Source organism: Barbus barbus (assembly GCF_936440315.1).
Source record: "Barbus barbus genome assembly, chromosome: 49".
In the NCBI taxonomy this organism is placed as follows: Eukaryota; Metazoa; Chordata; class Actinopteri; order Cypriniformes; family Cyprinidae; genus Barbus; species Barbus barbus.
The window spans coordinates 13,949,094-13,969,020 of NC_136727.1; the positions used below are offsets into that span (position 1 = coordinate 13,949,094).

General features: G+C 36.1%; 1 protein-coding gene across 5 annotated transcripts; it reads left to right on the top strand.

The window, feature by feature from the left end:
- Positions 1-16,982: 16,982 nt before the first annotated feature.
- On the top strand, positions 16,983-19,737 carry glrx2 (glutaredoxin 2). Of its 5 annotated transcripts, none has more exons than XM_079413739.1 (4): positions 16,983-17,022; positions 17,608-17,671; positions 18,711-18,887; positions 19,020-19,634. In XM_079413739.1, exons 2-4 carry the CDS (start codon positions 17,609-17,611, stop codon positions 19,185-19,187), a joined length of 408 nt encoding a protein of 135 aa, XP_079269865.1. In that variant the 5' UTR covers positions 16,983-17,022; position 17,608; the 3' UTR covers positions 19,188-19,634. The 5 variants fall into 5 exon arrangements, with proteins under 5 accessions (XP_079269865.1, XP_079269864.1, XP_079269866.1 ...); XM_079413738.1 differs by having other exon boundaries at positions 17,018-17,190; positions 19,020-19,737; XM_079413740.1 differs by having other exon boundaries at positions 17,018-17,288; positions 19,020-19,487.
- The last annotated feature ends 190 nt before the right edge of the window (positions 19,738-19,927 follow it).

The following is a 19,927-nucleotide window of genomic DNA, read 5'->3' on the forward strand; positions in this document are numbered from 1 at the left end:
CATTGGTCAACATTTTATTCCATAACGTTACACGGTTTCGATGCTGTTTTCTGTCAGATAATCATGTTAGATTTCATGTGGAAGTATCTGTTGTTTTGGTTTCTTCTTCACTTGTGTTTTTTGGAAATTCTTTACAGAAGATGTGTACTAGCGCCCCTACCGTATAACAATGAAAACACGGATTGTAGGAACACAAGTATAGCTCAAATATATTTAAACTTTTTTTTAAGTATAAGTCAAGTATACTTAAATGTAATTACATAAAAAGTAAACTAAAAGTATACTTTCCTATTTTTTAGTTTAAGAATAGCACACTTGAATAAACTTCTTTTTCGTAAGGGATGAGAATTTTGGTGCAGTCATTTATCTTTTTTTTGTTTTATTTTGTTTGTTAACAATTGTTTATTGAATTTTCTTCTGGGAACAGTAGTATCAAACAAAAAGCAGCTGTGCAAATGTAGAACCCAACCCATCCCACCCCCTGGTAGACTTCAAAAAAATAATTAATTAATATTAATAGATAAATAAATAACTATAAAATATATTTTACAAAGATTTTAGAAAAGATGGCACAACATTAAAAGCTGCGGTCATTTATCATCACTATATTTAAATGTGACAATGCAACACTCAAAATTTGCAAACTGTCCCAGGCATCAGGAGATTTCCAGGACCTCATTGCTTTAGACCCATCTGTTAAGAATTACGTTCTTACTAGACAGACGTAAATTCACGCAGCAACTTGCAGTACCAGTGCATTGCAATCGTTACATCCTAATCTGTTGTTAATCATTTATCTCCCTCAATTAATAGGAATCAAAGTCGTGGCCAAGGGCAAGAGAATATAACAAACAGAAGCAGCTTTCATTCCGCCGCGCTGCATGCAATCACAGAGAAAGATTAGCACACTTCATCCACAACACTTTGTCCCACTGATTTACCAGAGAGAGAGAGAGAAACCAGGAAAAAAAAAAACTGGGGGCGAGTGATGAATGAACAGGAAAGAGGCTGTGACTGATCAGTATTGAAAACCTGCGCTGCTCTAAACGTGTGAAAAGTGAACCGGGGAAAAGAACTCTGATGTCCACCATGATGGAGTGGGTCGCCGAAAGCCCGGACCCAGAGATGTGTTTCCAGAAATATAGCGAGTACCAGAGTATGATGAATGTCCCAATAGTGCCAAAAGCCTATAGCACAGCAATGAGATTGAAGAAGAGAAATTCTCGCTGAATCAGTATGGGTGTAATTTTGCTTGTTCATGTTTTGATAAGTAAACATAAAAAACGAATTCAGTCAAATTATTCAAGTGTTGTCAATATTTTAAGGTCTAAAACTGTTTTATCAGATTTTTTTAGGTATGATAATTCCTGAGCACACATGCTTCACTGTCTGTGAACAACTGAGATGTTGGCGCTTTTCATGTCGAAACAGGTGAGGAATTCAGGATCATTGTTGGGACATTGCTTAAACTCTCCTTTGTACTCATTAAAGGGATAGTTCACCCAAAAATTAAAATTAGCCAATGATTTATTTAACCTCAGGCCATCCAAAGTGAATATAACTTCCTTCTTTCAAAAGAAAACAATCAAGAGTTATAAAAAAAAAAAAAATGTCCTGGCTCTTATAATGGCAGTGCATGATGTTTGAGATTTTGAAGCCCAAAAAAGTGCATGCATCCATTATAAAAGTATTCCACACAGCTCCAGGGGGTTAATAAAGGCCTTCTGAAGCAAAGCGTTTGTATTAGAAAAAACTTTATAAACTGTAATCTGTAGCTTCCGCTTGCTGCTAACTGTCGTACACACGTTCATGAAAGAGTGGCGTTTCATGGGATGATGTAGGCGTACCATAAAGTACAGTGAGAATTAGATTGATTGCAATTTTCTTGGCCGATTCCGATTTTTTGGAAGTGTGACCTGCCGATACCGATTTTTGCAGATTCTGATTTTCTTTCTAAGAACTATAATGGACAGCATATATAAACAAAAATTATGCAAATTTCAATTTACATAATAAAATAAATTATAAAAAATTACAATTCCTCCAATCTGGATTAAGTTACAGATTTTCTCTCAAACAACTCTGAAAATAAAGTGCTCTGTGACTGGAAAGAGGAAGAAATGGCTAACGTAAAATGAGTAGCTGTATGTAACAAAACAGATGTCATTTCCCACTATGTTTATAAATGGTAATTTTTCCCCCTAACTTTATTAAATGTGTTATCTTTCACATCAAATTCTTACTTAGTTTCAATTAATTCAGTTAGCATAATAAGAAACTGTAGAGTTGTTACCATTCAAATGAAATTAGTATTAACAAACTCCATCTTTCCACTGCTGAGGAAACAGAAGCTGCATCTGAAGTGGCATTAGATGCATTTATACAGACAGTTTGATGAAGCTGAGGTGCCATAAATGCATTTAAACTGCAAAATTTCAAATGCATAAATAATTTTATAAGATTAATGTTTTTTTTTTTTTTAACATACAAATAAATGTTGAAAAAAATGCAATGATACTTTTAAATATGACTAAACCCCCAGTAGGTGGCGGCAAGTGTCTGGATTCATTCAGTAATGAAACACTGCTTTGTGTTGCTCTGAGACACACAACAGGAACTATTTTCGTCAGCAAAATTTAGCAAAAACAGTCAATATTTTGTCTAAAATCGAAGTAATTTAATTTTAACTTCTTGTTATTTAAATACTATTGTATAAAATCAGTGTCACGTTGCAATCCTGTTTATATTGATATTCGGGGAAACATCATGGCCGTATAATGTTGCTTATCTAAATCATATACTGAAAATTTATGCATCTACAAATTTGTGTGAGTTATTTTGTGTGTGCTGTCTCTCTCTCACGCTCACTCAGGCTGTGCAAGCCTCATCTGGCACAACATAAATACATTATGAGTCGACGTTTACACTGAATGCAATTAAAATTAGAATCAAAGTCGTGTTTGCACGTGGCTGTGGCGTCATTGCCTGCGCTGCTGGCAATAAAAGGATCGGCGAGACACGAGACTGACCGGCCGGTCACCTGATCTCTAGTGAGAATATGCTAGACCAAGAATCAGTCTCTTCTTGGCTTATATCGAAATCCTCTGACATTAATCATTTGTAATTCGTGACTGGTGTTCACCTACGCTATCCGCTGGAATGCCACTCTCTGAACATGCATACAACAGTTAATGGAAACTATAGATTACGTTTTTAAAAAGTTATAAATATGGATATTTTTCTTATACAAACACATCGCTTCACTTATTAACGCCCTGGAGCTGTGTTGAGTACTTTTTATGAAGGATGGATGCACTTTTTTGGCCTTCAAAATCTCGACCACCATTCACTGTAATTATAAATCTTGGAAGAGCCAGGACATTTTTTATATAAGTCAAGTCACCTTATTTATATAGCGCTTTTAACAATACAGATTGTGTCAAAGCACTCAAATTCGTTTTAAAGAAGAAAGTCATATACACCTAGGATGACTTCTAAATCATGGGGTAGATCATTTTCAATTTTGGGTTCACTATACCTTTAAATAACCTACTGTTGAACCACTGACTGGTATTTCAATAATCAAGGTAACAAGACCTGTTGTGCGAGTAAACGTATCTTTTTAATGGAAATAACTGGCAAGACGGACTAGCAAGAGTGCTTTTTCTTTGCAAGGCTACCAGACCATGGAAATTTTTACGTTTAAGAATGTTGTGAAGAATTTCAGTCAATTTAGCTAAACCCACTTTCCTCATTTGCTCAGAACACGTTCATTCAGACATGCAAATGGGAGCAACATATGAATATAAGCCTGTGAATACTACATTGGCGTCAATTATATGATGTTCTTTTGTCCATTAAGTTTATTAAAAAATTCATTAAAATTAAATTGGTGCATACAGTGACTTGAATAGGCTTCTTCTATGATGAGCATGTTTTTAATTTCTGAATGAATATTCATTTTCATATTTTGGGGGCCATAAAGTGAAAAGGGTGATTCTGTCCTGAACCCATAATGGATATAAAAAAAAAGCATCATTAACAAAAAAATTAAAAAATAAAACCCGATGACGAATAGACACTAAACTTTTCTCCTTTTTCCTTTTCTTTATAATGGACACTCTTATTTCCCATTGACTCCCTCATTATAATGAATAACCTACAATAGCACTGAGCAATGGATTACTTTTTTGCAAAACAAATCCAATTCTACTCCATCCTGGACCTGATAGAAAAAAAAAAAAAAATCCTCGTGGATGTCTGCCAAAGTAGAACTGCAGTGAGGAAAGATAGTCCTACACCAGCACTTAAGACAATCTCCTTTAAAGAGCACAACACTGCACAATTTCTCAGACCAGTAATGGCTATGTTTTCCGGGAGATGTCCGAATGGAAAAATCAATGTTTTGAGATCTGTTTTGAGGTGTGGAAGCTGAGAAGGACTTGCTTTCATGATAGCAACACTGCTATAAAAGGCTCTTGAAAAAGCTGATGAGGAACAGACCCCAACACTATTTTTGACCACATAACAGGCGGAAGCGAAGGCCCATCCTTTATAACCCTCATACGCCTGTATCTGTTAAAACACACCGCAAACAAGCTTTAAATCCAACATAATGGCCTCCAGTGGCCATTTGTTACTTCTGGCTAAATGACTTGTTGCCTCGGAGGATCATTCACACTATATGAACCCTTTGTAATCCAATGACAAGCTCACATTGATTTCATTTTTTTGTTTTTCATCAAATGTCAACGACGACTGATGGTTGCCATTTGTTGTAAATATTCCAAACATTGGCTTTCTTCCACAATGCCCTGATTCTGGCACCAGATAGACAGGGTGATGGAGTACAACTGATTATCATGGACGTTGTGTTATCAAAACCAAACACGGAAGAGCTCTTCATCAACGGAAGATTATTTACAATTAGCACAATTAATGGGTGCATATCTTTGTGTAATTTCTCATATCCACCTACTCCGAATCAATTTTACTCAAGATATTAGATGATAAGAGCTGTAAAATGAGATTATATAGCACAAGTTTTAATTGAAAATTCATTAGAAAATGGACATTTCACTTTGTACACATTTTTGTGTGTGAAAAAAAATCCATACTGCAACATGAAAAGGCATACAAGTATTCTTTTCAGTCAGTTGTTAATTATTCATAAAAACTGAATATTTATAAATATTGAATAAATATTAATTCGAGCCTGACTCAAACCTTGAATATGGCATGCATTTTTATTTAACACTGTTATCCAACAACAAAAATCTTGAAAATGAATCTCGGTTTAATAAAAACCTGACAGATCTCCTCACATTTACAACATTAAAATCACATCTTAAGAGTCCATGATAAGAAATATGCTATAAAATGGTACATATTTCAAAGATTTTGTTGGCACAGCAGTTCAAACACTTCAAGTTCGCATTAATTTTTTAGCGTGTTTTCGATTGATTTAGTGGTCCGCAGAGTCTGTGCCAAAGCAACAAACCCTGACCATTTCTGTTTACAGTGAATTCATAATTTATGATGCTTAGTATTAATGTGAACTTGAGATCACCATAATAGCTCAAACTCTCTGAGAACGTCATGAACAATCACATAAATGAAAATTCATGCAATGTTAATGTTTTCCTATGGCACGTTTTGATACACTCGACTGCTCCCCTTTAAAAATTCCCAAAAGGAAGAACCCCTGCTATTCTTGCCTGTCATTTATCATATTGGAAAAGCAAATTCATCATGATCAAAAAAAAAAAAAAAAAAGCATGCTGCCTTATTGCTGGAGGATCTTAGAGCTTTACATCTCACTTCCCGTGAAACACTGTTCATAAGAGTGCACATGTTAAGAGCAGACCCCTCAACAAATGCATGCTGTCAACTGGAGCAAGACTCCAGGGCTGACTGCTTCCCTAGCATGTGTAATATAAGCAGATAGACGCCAGTATGTCAATCTGGTATGTCGTGCAGAACTTGAGGAAGGCATCAGGGGTTCCCTTGAGGTCTGTAAAAGGCCTGTGATGTCCACAGCTTTTATTATGCGCTCTAGAGGTATTTCACTCAGGAACTGTATCCAGAACAGTTCAAAAAAGTTCAATCATGCACAACATGTCATAAAAATTTATGATTTTCTAAAAAAGTAACTGAAGTAAACCACTAGGAAGTGCTTCTTTATCTGATCGTGTGGACCCTTTGTAAATAAACCTTCTGACAGCATTTCTTACAACAGCTTTTTTTTACATTCCCACTTGTTAAAATAAAAAATCTGAAATTTAATAATAATATTAGTTAAGTAATTCTGGGTTAGATGGTTGTGTTGGAAATTGTGGGACAAAAACATATAAATCATATTTAATTTAAACAAGTTCAGTCATGCACTAAATGTCATAAATTAATAAAATGTATGATTTTCTAAAGAAGGAACTACAGTAGTAACACACCTGATTAAATGAACCCGCTCATGAGAAGAGAGCTCCATGCATGAACTGTGTTCCAATTGGCATGGTCCCTACAAAGTGTTCATTGCTCCCTACTCCCTGAGCACTGGAAAACCGTTGAAGTTTACTTGACTTTGGAAGATGGAATTGAGGACTGGAATTTAAAACCGCTGAACTACAGTAAACAAGGAAGTGTTTCTTGAATTGTTTGCAACTTTGTTTATGTGGTTGGCTCAACTTTTTGCAGCACTTTTTGTATTTTTGCTTCTTCTTTTTTTTTTTGCACTCCCACTAGTTTGTCTATACTAACAATGTCCTGCATATACATACATCACAGATGAATTCTGTCTTTTATGCCATTTTTTTCCCCAAAAGTTAAAAATCAGAAATTTTATAATAATAATATTTGTTCAATAATTCTGGGTTAGATGGTTGTTCTGGAAATCACACAACAACTATGCAAAAATATATAGTTAAAATAGTTAAAAATTCATAGTTGTGAAAATGTGGGATATTTGAAAATGTCAAACTTTATTTAATTATTTTCATAGATCAAGTCACTTCTCTGTGAAAAATGGCACATTTTTATGTAAAAATGCTATCCATCCATCTTCTTGAGGAGCACTTGGCTGTTCCCTCCTCTATGGCAGACACCTTCCTTTCCCTCTCCTGTTTTTCCTCCGAATCACCTTTTGTGAGGTGCTGCTGTTGCAGAAGCACTTGATTAATTTCCTCAATCTCCTCCAGATACAGTTCCAAACACAGTTAAAGAACCAATGACGACCTTATTCCGGCCCCTTCCCATCGCTCCATCTCGCAGGACTTATTACTATGCACGGCAACCTTTGTTTTGCGGGGTCAGGCTCCAGAGGTGCAGGCAGGGTGCGAAGCTCACCATCTTTCCTCTCCATCCTCCCCTCCACTCTTGCAGATAATGAAGTCAACTGTTTGAAAAGGAAATGGCACCGTTCTTGGTTTTATGATAATTGGCCCATCTGTCATTCCATAAATAAAGCGGATCAGCTCAATGTGTTTGGAGCGAGCGATGGTGGGAAGCAGGGCAGGGCGCATCCAGGAATGACAGGAAAAACAAATGACTTCCTCCGCTCTGCGGGTGCAGATTCTTCAAGCATGAACATGGCACGTTATACAGCGAACGCATCGGTGAGATGCGGCTGTTTTTGAAAACATCTTGCCCTGCATTAGGAGATGATCACAATAACGGAATGAGCATTTGAAATGCGTCTGTAGTGTGAACAGCTATTCTTGGTTGTTTATCTGAAGAGCGATGTTCACGGGTGGGTGACGGCTTCAAATTTTGGAGCCAGAGGGAAGACGGTTGGGTGCAGGTAGTCTTGGTGTTCTGATCCACCGAAGGCTCCGGAGTAACTGGGCTGTTGCATTGCCATGGTAACCAACCACTGATCTGCGAAGTTGGGGTGGGGAGGAGTGGCAGTGACAGAGAAAGTGACAGACGCATCACAGCGCACAGGAGGACAGGAAGAGTATAAGAGAGACGGATAGAGAGAATGATATATGAAATGGAGAAAGACACCTGTGGTGGACTGAGTGGGAAGAAATGGAGACTATATGTGTGTGCGATTCATATACGTTAACTTGGCAAGCCTGCTCACACCAAGAACAATAACTATATTTGTATCCACACCAGATAACGTTAACGGTTTGTTAATTCTAAGCTTGCGTACTGCAGTTTTAAAGGCCAAGTACACACTAAAGTTTTAGGAGTGCTAACCGCACTTAAATACGGGAGTGAATCCCCTAAATAATAATTTTGTGTGTGTGTACGAAACAGAACTCGCTCTCGAAATTGTGATGATTGACACCATTGTAACCACAGCAACATTCTGACATCTTGCACATTTGGTATCCGCTATTTGGGGTGTTTAAATTTCTGAGTAAAATAAAGCCTGTGGTAAACATAACTTGACGATACTTTCTACAATGTAAACTGCATACACCCAGACAGAAAACATGAATTTTGAAGCAGTGATGTTTATTCTTTACTCTTTCCTCACAATTGACGGAATTTTATATAAATTATGAGATAGCGCTTCTCTGCCATTGAGGGAATTTTCTGTCATTTATGAAACAACACTTCCCAGCCGTTGAGGGAAATTTCTGTAATTTATGAGACAACATTTCCCCGCCATTGATGGAATTTTCTGTCATTTATGAGACACTGCTTCTCCGCCAGTGACAGAATTTTCCGTCTATTATGAGACAGAGCTTTCCTGTCATTGACAGAATTTTCCATTATTTAAGAGACAACATCTCCACGCCATTGATGGAATTTTTCAGCTTTCTGTGTTTTCACTGCTGTATGGCAGGAGGCACTATTATGCATCTTCTGAAAGAGTGCTAAATATCCGGATCAAATCATGGCGAAGAAGAAGTACAAACAAGTGATCGCTTATTTAAGCAGTTGTATATGTAAAATAACGTGACCATCAAATGTTAATCATTATATAAATTAAAACTTCCGAACTGCACCTAATGAAATGACAATTCAAGAAGTTTTATAAGACTGTGTGAGCTTTAGATGTGTTGATGGAAGCAATCTATTGATCAATCTGATCCAGACGTATAGTTTTTGACAAAATATGATTTTCTCAGATTTTTGTTCAAATTGTTGCTTTTTTCATTAAACTTACCCACATTCAAGTGTTGATAAAAAGGATTGCATCTAAAATGTTTTTTGTTTTGTTTGTTTAAAAGCAGAGGCTCTGTTATTTGTTTTGACATATTGCATGTTCAGATATTCATACAACAAAATATTCTGGGGGCTCTCGGTAAAAATTGTGGTCTGTCCGGGTGAACCTAAATCTGTTCTTACATTAAAAATAAAGTGAATACATTTCAAGGAAGTCTACAAATAGATATTAACACATATTTTATTAATTATTAACCTTGAATAAATGACTCACTTCATCTTAAAAGACACTGAAGGAAATGTTTTGTGGAAGTTCATCTTAAAAAAGGCCTTTTTTTCTGGAACAACTTCCTTTTTTAGTATGTGTTTCCTGATGAAATTACATTGTATTAAAAATTCTATTAAACAGCAAAAATAATTGCTTGTGTAATTATTTGAGATCATATTAAGATCATAGTTTACTGATACGCTTGTACCTTTAGTGAATGTGGTGCTGAAACAATGCTAACAGCACATGCTAATAAACCGTGCTATTAGTTGGCGCACTGCATTCAGTTTTTTTTTACTTTAAGACAGTCTATATTAGCTATTAGAGTTTAGCAAACACCGAAATTGTTCTTCCAACAAAAAAAGTAATTTCAAAGATGATTTTTAGTAAAGGAAGTGCTGAAATGGTAAATGTTAGGACTGATGCAGCAGTCACATAATGCGAAGTAGAGAAGGGAACATGCTTGTCATTTAACACTGATGTGTTTTACTGTGGAATAAAAGATAAGTGAAACTTCGATAAGGAGATGCTGCAAGGTCAACGCAATTCCTGCCTGAGATAAAGTAGTCAAGCTGTTGGCGAGCAGCAAGAGTCTCTGAAGCCAACTGATAAAAGCTCCAATGCTGAGAATGCTGAACGTCTTGGGTGGAAAGGTACCGATAACATAGATGGGCCTTAAGATCCAGGCCACCTATTTGGAGGGGAAATGAAGGGCTGACAAATCAAGTGACAGATTGATACGATTGAGATTACCTTCAAAGCGTACATTCAGTACAGAGATGAGAGGGTTTATCTAGAATATTTCAGGTCTCAGCTTCCTCCTCCATTTAGGTTTCTTATTTATTTTATCTATTTTTGAAGAACTACAGAATCTGTTCTATATTTCTAATGTGCCTGTCATACACTCTTTAACGTTTCAAAAGGGTGATTTTTGCAGCTATTCCATAGAAGGGCAGTTGTGGCCTAATGGATAGAGAGTTGGACTTGTAACCTGAAGGTCGTGGGTTCGAGTCTCAGGTCCGGCAGGGATTGTAGGTGGGGGAGTGAATAACCAACACTCTCTCCACCCTCAATACCACGACTGATCTCCTAATTTGCTGCTTATTAACTATCACAAATTGGAAATTGATCCCCCTTCCTCATTTAATTCCTAGATTGATTGATTGATTTATGATTGTGACTGATCTTTTTGGGATATCTTGCATAGCTTAAAAGAGCTTTTCTTGGCTAGGATGATAGGTTAAACTGTTAACTTGCTAGTTGATTGCTAACGACAAAAATCTACAGGGTTTTTGATCCAATAAAAGAATCACTTTACATGACCCTTTACAATATGTGTACATGACCTTACACAGTATTAACCATAATGAATGCAAGATTGTCACTATCTTAAAGTCCAAACATGAAGACAGGTTCAAAGGTTCCAAAGCAAAGGTGTTTTTTTTTTTTTTAAGAATAAACACAGAGTATCCAAGGCAATGTAACAGTGTGCACATTACGACTGACAATGAACTGAGGAAACCAAGGAACTTTAGTATATGCAGATAACAAAGTTGGTCAGATAATCAAATGAATTGCCAATGTACAAATAGAGCGGGAAACTAGAACAAAGACAACATGAAATGAGACAAACCAACTAAAAGACCATGATAATGAAAACTAAGGCTATGTTCACACTTGGCATCTTTGTTGAAGCTGTCGGCGTCTGTTTTACATTATAATCATATGGAGTAAACTGTGGTTTCAAAAAAGTCGTGAGCGCTTTTTAAAACGCCAACGCCGGCGTCTTTTTCTGCAGCTCAGAGCGTCTTTTCAAGTTTAAAAAAACTTTTCTGGAAAAAAACACCCTACGTCAAGCGCCTTTTTGACAGCTGACCAATGACAAGCGAGTGGTGAGTCATTTTCATAACAGCAAAAACAACAAGAAAAAAGGAGAAGATAGCCGTACACAGATCGTACTAGTTTCGAAGCACAAGGAGTTTTATGAAACCGTGCAACCGGTTCCAAACAGATAATCATCCAACCGGAGCTCCTGGACTAAATTGTTGGAAGAACCATACAGTTTCTTTCTCCATATAATGTCGTGCTTCCACAAATGTCGTTGTGAACCGTCATACCCTCCCCGTCAACTTCAAAAGCCAACACTAGGCCACCGTTGCAGCTGTTGTTATAGCAACAAAAGACGCCCTCGGCTGCTATTTGTTACCAAAATGCTGCCATCTTTTTTATTTTACTAAAAAAGCACTCGTCAACTTTTTCTTGTCAAAAAAGACGCCAAGTGTGAACACGTCCTAAACTGGCAGTTTGTGACAATTGTTCGCATAAACACCTAAACCTAAAATATACTTAAGTTTTCACAAATAGGAAGAAATGTTATTATGGATTCGTATTTTGGCCAGAAGCAACGGTTCAAAGTTAAAATGCATTAAGATTTTAAGATTTGTTTCTTAAAACTAGCTTTTCGCTTCCAAAGACATTGATGGACTGGAGTTGTTTGGATGTACTGTGATGTTTTTATTCGCTGTTTGGACACTCATTCTGACGGCACCCATTCTATGCAAAGAATCCAGTGTCGAGCAAGTGATGTAATGCCTCCAAATCTGTTCTGATGAAGAAACAAACTCATCTTGGATGGTCTGAGGTGAGTACATTTTCAGCAAACTTTAATTTTTGGGTGAGCTATTCCTTTAAGAAGTAGCCCATGAATGTATTGTACTCTATCAACTGCAGAGTTTTTTTTTTTTCTTATTTGTCCAAGTGGAACTCTTGATACACAGCAGAACCAGCCTTGTGCCTTTGAAAAGCAGTGAAGCCTCCATGACATATTGCTTTTTCCTCCCAATCAAAATATGATTTGCACTTTTTTCACACCTGGAACTGTCCAATTATAGCGGTGCCACACTCGGGTGGAGGTATCTATTTCCCCCAGCCCCTCTTTGGGGTGTATTTCATTTGCCATCTTGAATGGACACCAGTGGATTACTGCGCTCAAGAAGCTGTGAAATCCCTTCTGAGACCTTGAACAACTGGGATCACTAGTGTGTGCCCTTTCAACAAATGCCACCAAGGGCAAACCATCCCTCCTGAATACAGACGAGAAGCCCCCACTATACAGTACTATTAAAACACACTGTGAGGGCCATTCACTGTATATTTCTTTGTAAATCATTTTTTATATATATCTTTTTAAATTCAAATGCCGCTTGAGCCATTTTCTAATACTAGCCAAATTAAAAATTTTATATTTAGCAGTTTATTTGATCAGTGTTATCTCCACTCCTTTGTGTGTTTTTTTTTTTTTTTCTCTAATTCATTTTCCTTTAATGTTCTTTGGTGTCCTTTTATCTTTTGTGTCTGTTCTCTTACATTTGATCTCATTTATGGCTCATATCATTTCTGAACTTTAATAAATTTAAGTAAACTTTAGTAAAAAATTAAAAAAACTTTTAGCAAATAAATCAAATGCAAGGTTCAGCTGTTTTATTTGCAAATGAGCTGTTGATGCGATGTACTGTAATAATGTGTGTTTATTTTAATAATTAAAAGTTTGTGTCTGTAAACAACTTGTGTTTGTGCATTAAAGCAAAAAAAATGTAAAAATTAAGTAATGAGAATTGGTGAACCCTGCTGTCTTTTTCCTGACCTGTGCATAACTCTTGTTTGTAATTGTTAATATGACTTGATTTACTATGGATATTATTTTTTATTATGGTCTATTTCTCTTTTATTTATGTTCTTTGATGGTGGGATTACTGGTAGTGATAGTAGATTACAGATTACTGCAAATTTGAACATGGGAAGGCCTAGAAAGTCATGGAAAATAGTAAAATGTTAAAAGTCATGGACAAGAAGCATTTTTACTTTGCTCTGAAATATTTACCTAAATAGTAAAAAAAATTTTTTTTGGGATTAAAAAATGTCAAGTGTAATAAAATAAAATTTCAAGGATTAATAGCTGACAAATGGAAAAGTCATGGAAAACAGTGAACACTTCATAATAATAATAATAATAATTATTATATATTTTTATTATATACTTCTTATTATGATTAAAATACCAAAATTTCAAGTGTAATAGTTTGAATTCCAAGGATTCATATAGCTGACATCCATATCAATTCACAAATAGGGCATTTTGTGCATTTTTTTTTATTTTTTAATTCTGTCACAAAATACATTGAGTTAATACTGGATCCTGCAGGGATTTTCCATTTTTTCAATTTTAAATCTAGGATTTACTCACATTCAAATGGAAATTCACAGCAGTATATAAAAAATAAATGTAAATAATAATAATAATAATAAAAAAATAAATTTTAGAAATAACACAACATGCATCACACACGTTTTTATTTATTTATTTATTTTTTTATTGTGTCACAAAATACATTGAATTAATACTGGATCTTTAATGCTCACTGAAATTTTTCCTTTTTTCAAATTTTAAGTTCTGGAAATTTCATATAAATGAGCAATATCTTCAAAAGAAAAAAAAACATGGAAAAGACATTTAGAGCAGAGCAAAATTTTTGCATCAGCTATGGGCTATAGTACTTTTTGCTAGTAAAAATTTCAAGTGAAAATGTTTATAGCTATTCATAGCTAATTTATAAATTAATAATAATCCTAGTACAACAGTAGCCTATACAGGACTAGAAAATCTGTTATAAAGTTATACAATGCGCTTTATAACACAAAATGCATTGAATTAATATTGGATTGTACTGAAATTGTAGCTTTTCTGAATATTAAAACTTAGATTTGAAGGCCTGGAAAGACATTTAAATGACTAATAATGGATTCAGTTGTTCATTCTCTGCCCAGAATTGCACCCATCTTTCACTGGCGTCTGACAAGTGTAAAAGTCTAAAGCCCACCTGAAAGTGCAAGATGCGGCCAATGAGACAAGCCCTTATGTGACAAAGCGCAGTAACCTTTTCTAACAAAATGCCACAGCTTATTGCCAAGACGAGTCTCTTGTACCTTCGTCGGGAGGAGACGTTAGTTGGCTTTGACAGGTGTGAGGAATCGTGGCCAGTTCAGTGAGGCAATACTCGAGAGATTATTGGAGCGGCACCCTCTCCTCCTGTGAAGTCAATTGAGGCCTCATTCGATCACTGCGCCAAATCATTTAAGAGCGAAAGACGGAGCGTCCGCAAAAGACACCAGACCGATAAATAAAAAGACGCGCGCCTTTCCATCGGCAGGACAAGTTTTAATAAGGCAGTGAGTGTAATCAGTGGCTTCACTAGCGCCTGCCTCTATATAGCCAGGCATGATTGTCCGCCAGGGACGGTGATTTATGGGGGCAGCCGCAGCAGTGGCTTTTTGCTTGATTACATAGCTGCCCGCAAATGCATGCAGCAAACAGATATTAAATCAGCGGGGCATATTCCGATGACACCGCGCTGAAGGGAGCGTGGGCGAGGGGCGTCTGCTCTCGGTGTGGGTGTGGAATTGCGTTTCCAGCGGTTTTGATGAGTTCGGTGTATGGCGGTCATTACTTGTCATGAGACTGTAAATATAAGGAGGGTTTTCCCATTACTGTGACGTGGGTTCCACACGCACCCTTGATATTCGCTAGATGGGAAAAGGGCAAATGTGTGGCGCAGCGAGTGTTCATCTTGGGAACACAAATTAACATTTTTGCGTAGCTAAACTATCCCTTTAAATCACTTACTCATCAATGGATTATCTGCAGTGCCATCAGATGAAAAAAAAAAACATCACAATAATCCACATGACTCCAGTCCATCATTTTATGCAGAGAAAAGCTGTGTGTTTTTTAAGAAACGACTCCATCATTACTTCAAACGAGTCCTCTACATTATATTGCTTCTTCCAATGAAATAGTCATGAATTAGGAGTAAAACATGCACCGATCAAGCACTGTTAACAAGTGTAAATAAATATGTTGGTGGATTTTGATGAGAGGAAAACACTTTTTTTTTACAGCCTTTCAATTGAGGAAGAGTATGGACTTTGATCTCATATTTTGGTCAGAAGCAACAGTTAAAACCTCTTATTGATGGATTTGTTCATTCGGTTTTTCTCTTCACAAGATGCTAATTGATGGACTGGCTTCATGTGGATTATTATGTTTGTACTCTCATTCTCTCATTATACACACACATGGGTCTTTAGTGACTGAACTGAATTGCTGGTTGAAAACTGCAGTGAATCACAACAGAGATCAAGTAAGCAAGGACAGGTTTTTGAAATTTAAGAAAACAAACTAAACTTTTCATTTAGTCTGTCCTTAAGTATTATTACAAAAAAAAAGTGAAAGGTGAAGACACACTGCTCATCTTCTTTTAACAATATTAATGAGTATGGAGTTCAAGCCATTAAACTTAAAAATATGCAAGCAATAAATAATTCAAAGTTTCTTTGCGTATCAACTCTGCTGAAAGAGAAAGGCGCAGCCTCAGGCTATAGAACAATTTTAGGCCAGTTTTGTGCTGTAATATTTCATTTTAAATTCCTCATCCTTGGGGTTTTCAGAACATTTATTGTTGACAAAATAACCATAAGATGGATAACTCATGTTTTTGTTTACAAAAAGTGACAAGAACAGCCTTAATTCTTTTTGATTAATTCATAAGGATAAGCGGGGTAGAAAAATCAATTGCCTTTTTCTTGCAGACGGCAATATGGCAGCTTTTGTGAAAACCAGAGATTAGGGAGCAGCATTAAATCACTTGTCATAAAATGGGAGGAAAACAACGGATAACAAAGATTCCCAGGAAAAGCTAAATCCTGTGTTGGTTCTATGCATTTTACAGAATAGCATAGTGCCACCCTATGGATGCAAAATGACAGTTCTCTCAGATTTAAATACATCTTTGAAGGACAAACACTGGACAAATAACTCCATACCCTCTATTTTTAACATAAGAGAGAGGCCATATTGCTGCTTGATACCGCAAACTGATATTTCTTATCATGTTAATTTAATCTCGCAGTTATAAACACAACGGTTTGTAGCTCAAACAGTGACCGTTCGCTGAAATTTATTTTTTTCTTCTATTTATTTACTTCCAGCGGCTAGGAAGTCTCGGATTTTGACAGAATAAATAAATAAATAAATAAAAATTAAGTGGATACACTAAAGAGTCATAATGCCCCTCATTTTCAGAAGTGAAACAGAAACCACAAACTTAAAAATTGAGGATATAGGCCTAGAAATGTGAGGAAATTTGCTCTCACTGTTAAGTTTTCAATTAAATGGATGTTAAGGTTTGTGTGTGCTACTGTTTTTGTTGAAACCGCTACTCATTATCACACAGACTTATTTTAAGTGTAAAGCGATATATGTTACGAACCGGGTGTGATTTATGGGCATTTTTAGGCATTCAAATAAATTCCTGTTGCGAATTTCTGTTTCCAGGTGCCAGTCTTTTTAATATACATATATAGAGAGAGAGAGATAGATAGGCTACCTATATCCTATACCTATATACATATATCTGCAATGCAACAAAATCATGGGAATTGGGGTTTCTGAGCCACTGTGCCCCCCTAGAGGAAAACAAGTGTATGTCTCATATTGTTAAATGATCAGGACAGGCTGGTAGAACAGGGTTCAGTGGAGGGCGGGGCTTATTGCGTCATATCAATGTGGTTCCGGTTGAGAGGTACGCGTGTGTTTTGGACTAGCAAAATAGATAAAAAGGGGTTTTATGTAAAACCGGTTACTTTCAAAGGAGGGCTTTATATTTATTAAGCGGCGCTTGTCGTTACACTCCGACAATGTTTACGAGAGGATGCTTCTACAAATCCAAACAGGCTTATCAGACTCTAAGGTCATAATGAGGAGAATTAATATTAGATGATATCATTGAACATAATCGTGTTTACATTTAAATGAACAGTAGGTGAAATCAACACCGCTGTCGTGACGGTATGACGTTAAGCTACTTTAGGAGACAAAAGCCATAGGCTGTTTTCAGGGTCATTAAATGTGTGATCTGATCAGATTACAGTCTAGCTGTGAGATCCTTGTTAGTTAGTTCTTCAGTTGGGACTAAACAACATGACTGATTTAAACTACCAGTCTAATTCTCTATATTCGCTAGCTGCGTTTGCTCTCCTTGTATCTTCAACGTGTCTTTCTTACAGACCAGTGTTTATAACAAGGTCACCTTGTGTTTTAAGTCTGTTGTTGTGTATAGTAGTGTTGTTTCCCTCAGTTTGAACCTAAATTCTTGTTGTTTATCTAGAATGGGGAATTTCTCCTCGGCAGCGCCTGGGTTGTCAAGCTCAGCATGTACTCAGTTTGTCCAGGTAAGCTTATACTGCTTCTATTCAGGAAATTAAAGTCTGACTTTTTTTCTTCTTCCGTCATGTCGATTCGAATCTGTATGACTCTCCTTTTTTCTTTCTCTGTGAAACTAAAAAAATCCACACAGCCCAGATCAGAAAGACACTTGAATTAATCACTTAGAGCTTTTTTTGTGAACTGGATCAAATGAAAAGGTTTAAGTTAAAAAGACTGATTCATGAATGGGAATAACAAATGAAAAATCTTTTACTCATGTTGCATCATTTTTTGAAGTATTTTGGTAAGCAAACAGTCTCTGTTCCCATTGACTTCAGGGTATACAATGGAAGTTGAAGGGAAACAAAACTGTTTTGTTACCAACATTCTTCAGTGTTTACATACATTAAGGCTGCACGATTAATCAGAATAAAACTTAGAAATAAAAGAAGCGCTATATGGCTTTGTGCGATTATCAAATTGCAAAGGCTGTGATTTAGTTGCATGTGTCAGTAAAGTACGGCACTGTGTTCTTTTACACACAAGCAGCTCATAATCCAGTGTCTTTCACATCTCAGAGCAGTTCGGTTTGCAGTGAATGAGAAGGGTTTATAACCGGCTGTCTTTAACAAGAGAAGCTTTAAGGTTTTCCTTCAAGATAAAAGATCAATAGTTTAACTATAGCTTAACCCATAAATATTAGTATTGTAATTTTATAGTTATTTTTACATTTGAAAATTATCATTTTTATTCAATAGTAACATTTATTTTTAAAATATTTTTATTTAGAATTAATACTACTACTGCTAATAATAATACATGTGGTATTTTTACTATTATTATGATTGTTGTTAATAATGGCAACAAAAGTATATATTTTTTAATCATATTGAAATATTAGCGCATAATTTTTGCCCAACAAGCAAAGCAGACCTGGAGCTTTTCTTCACATTTCAATCACATAAGCAGTTTTTATCAGGAAAATCGAAATCTGATTGCTTTTTATATATCTTATGCCTTCAATACCTGTTCTTGTTTATTAACCTGGATCTTTTTTATATACAGGATGTAGTGTCCAGTAACTGTGTTGTTATATTCTCCAAAACCACGTGCCCATACTGTAAGATGGCGAAGAATGTCTTTAATGAGATTGGAGCAACATATAAAGTAGTTGAGCTGGATCAGCACAATGATGGTGGACGTCTCCAGGAGACCTTAGCGCAAATGACAGGTGCCAGAACAGTAAGTCCTGTAATATATTTATGTTTATAAAACATTTACAGTCCTGGATTCTGATTAGAATTATGCACATGATTAGATATATTGTTTTTGCCAAAATAGTGTTGTTGACCTTAAACCTTTTAACTCCATCAGGTGCCAAGAGTCTTTATTAACGGGCAGTGCATTGGAGGAGGCACAGATACAAAGCAGCTCCACCAGCAAGGGAAACTTCTGCCTCTTATTGAACAGTGTAGGCCGTACTGTTTGAGTACCAGCCCTGAGGGCTCAGGCAACGCTCAATATCAACATAATCAGCCATAATGTTTTGTATTATGTGTTCAGACTGGTTGGTCACCCCTGAACAGCCCAAACAGAGGTTAAGTAGATGTTTTAATATGTATGCTGCTGTCGGGGGGGGGGAAAATTAACTTTCCTGATTGATTGACATTGTTATGAGTCTTGTTATTTTGGGGTTGTTATGCACTGTATGTTTTATTGTAAAATATAATAACAAATGGCATTACGCCAAGCATTTTAGATGACTTTTTTTTGACCCGAGTTACAAAACCTCAATATTCCTTTATGTACATAAATGTTTAAAATAAAGTAAAAGTCTTTTACAAAAATGTTGAAGTGTTCATTTTTCTGATGTAGACACGCCAACACCCACTGGTTTGAAATAAACCCTTATTTTTCATCATTGCAAACTGATTATTTATACTAATAAATATTTGAGCAGTAATGGATGAAAGCCTGTTTCCACGTCAGAATAAAAATAATGAAAAAAAAGGTGTCTCAAAATCGTGACTTGTTTCAAAACTGATATGAATTCTGACCTTCTCACATTTTTGAGTTTACATCTCGCAATTGCAAAAGAAAAGTCTGAATTGTCAAATATAAATGCAGATTTGCAAGGAAAAGTTTATTTATTTGAAACGGGCGTTCATAATGTCTATAAACTCAATGTTGTTGCTATTCTGAAAGCCCTGCTATATCCCAATATATTTGTTAATTTAAACGTGTGTCTACATAATATGCCCCCGGTTTCACAGACAAGACTT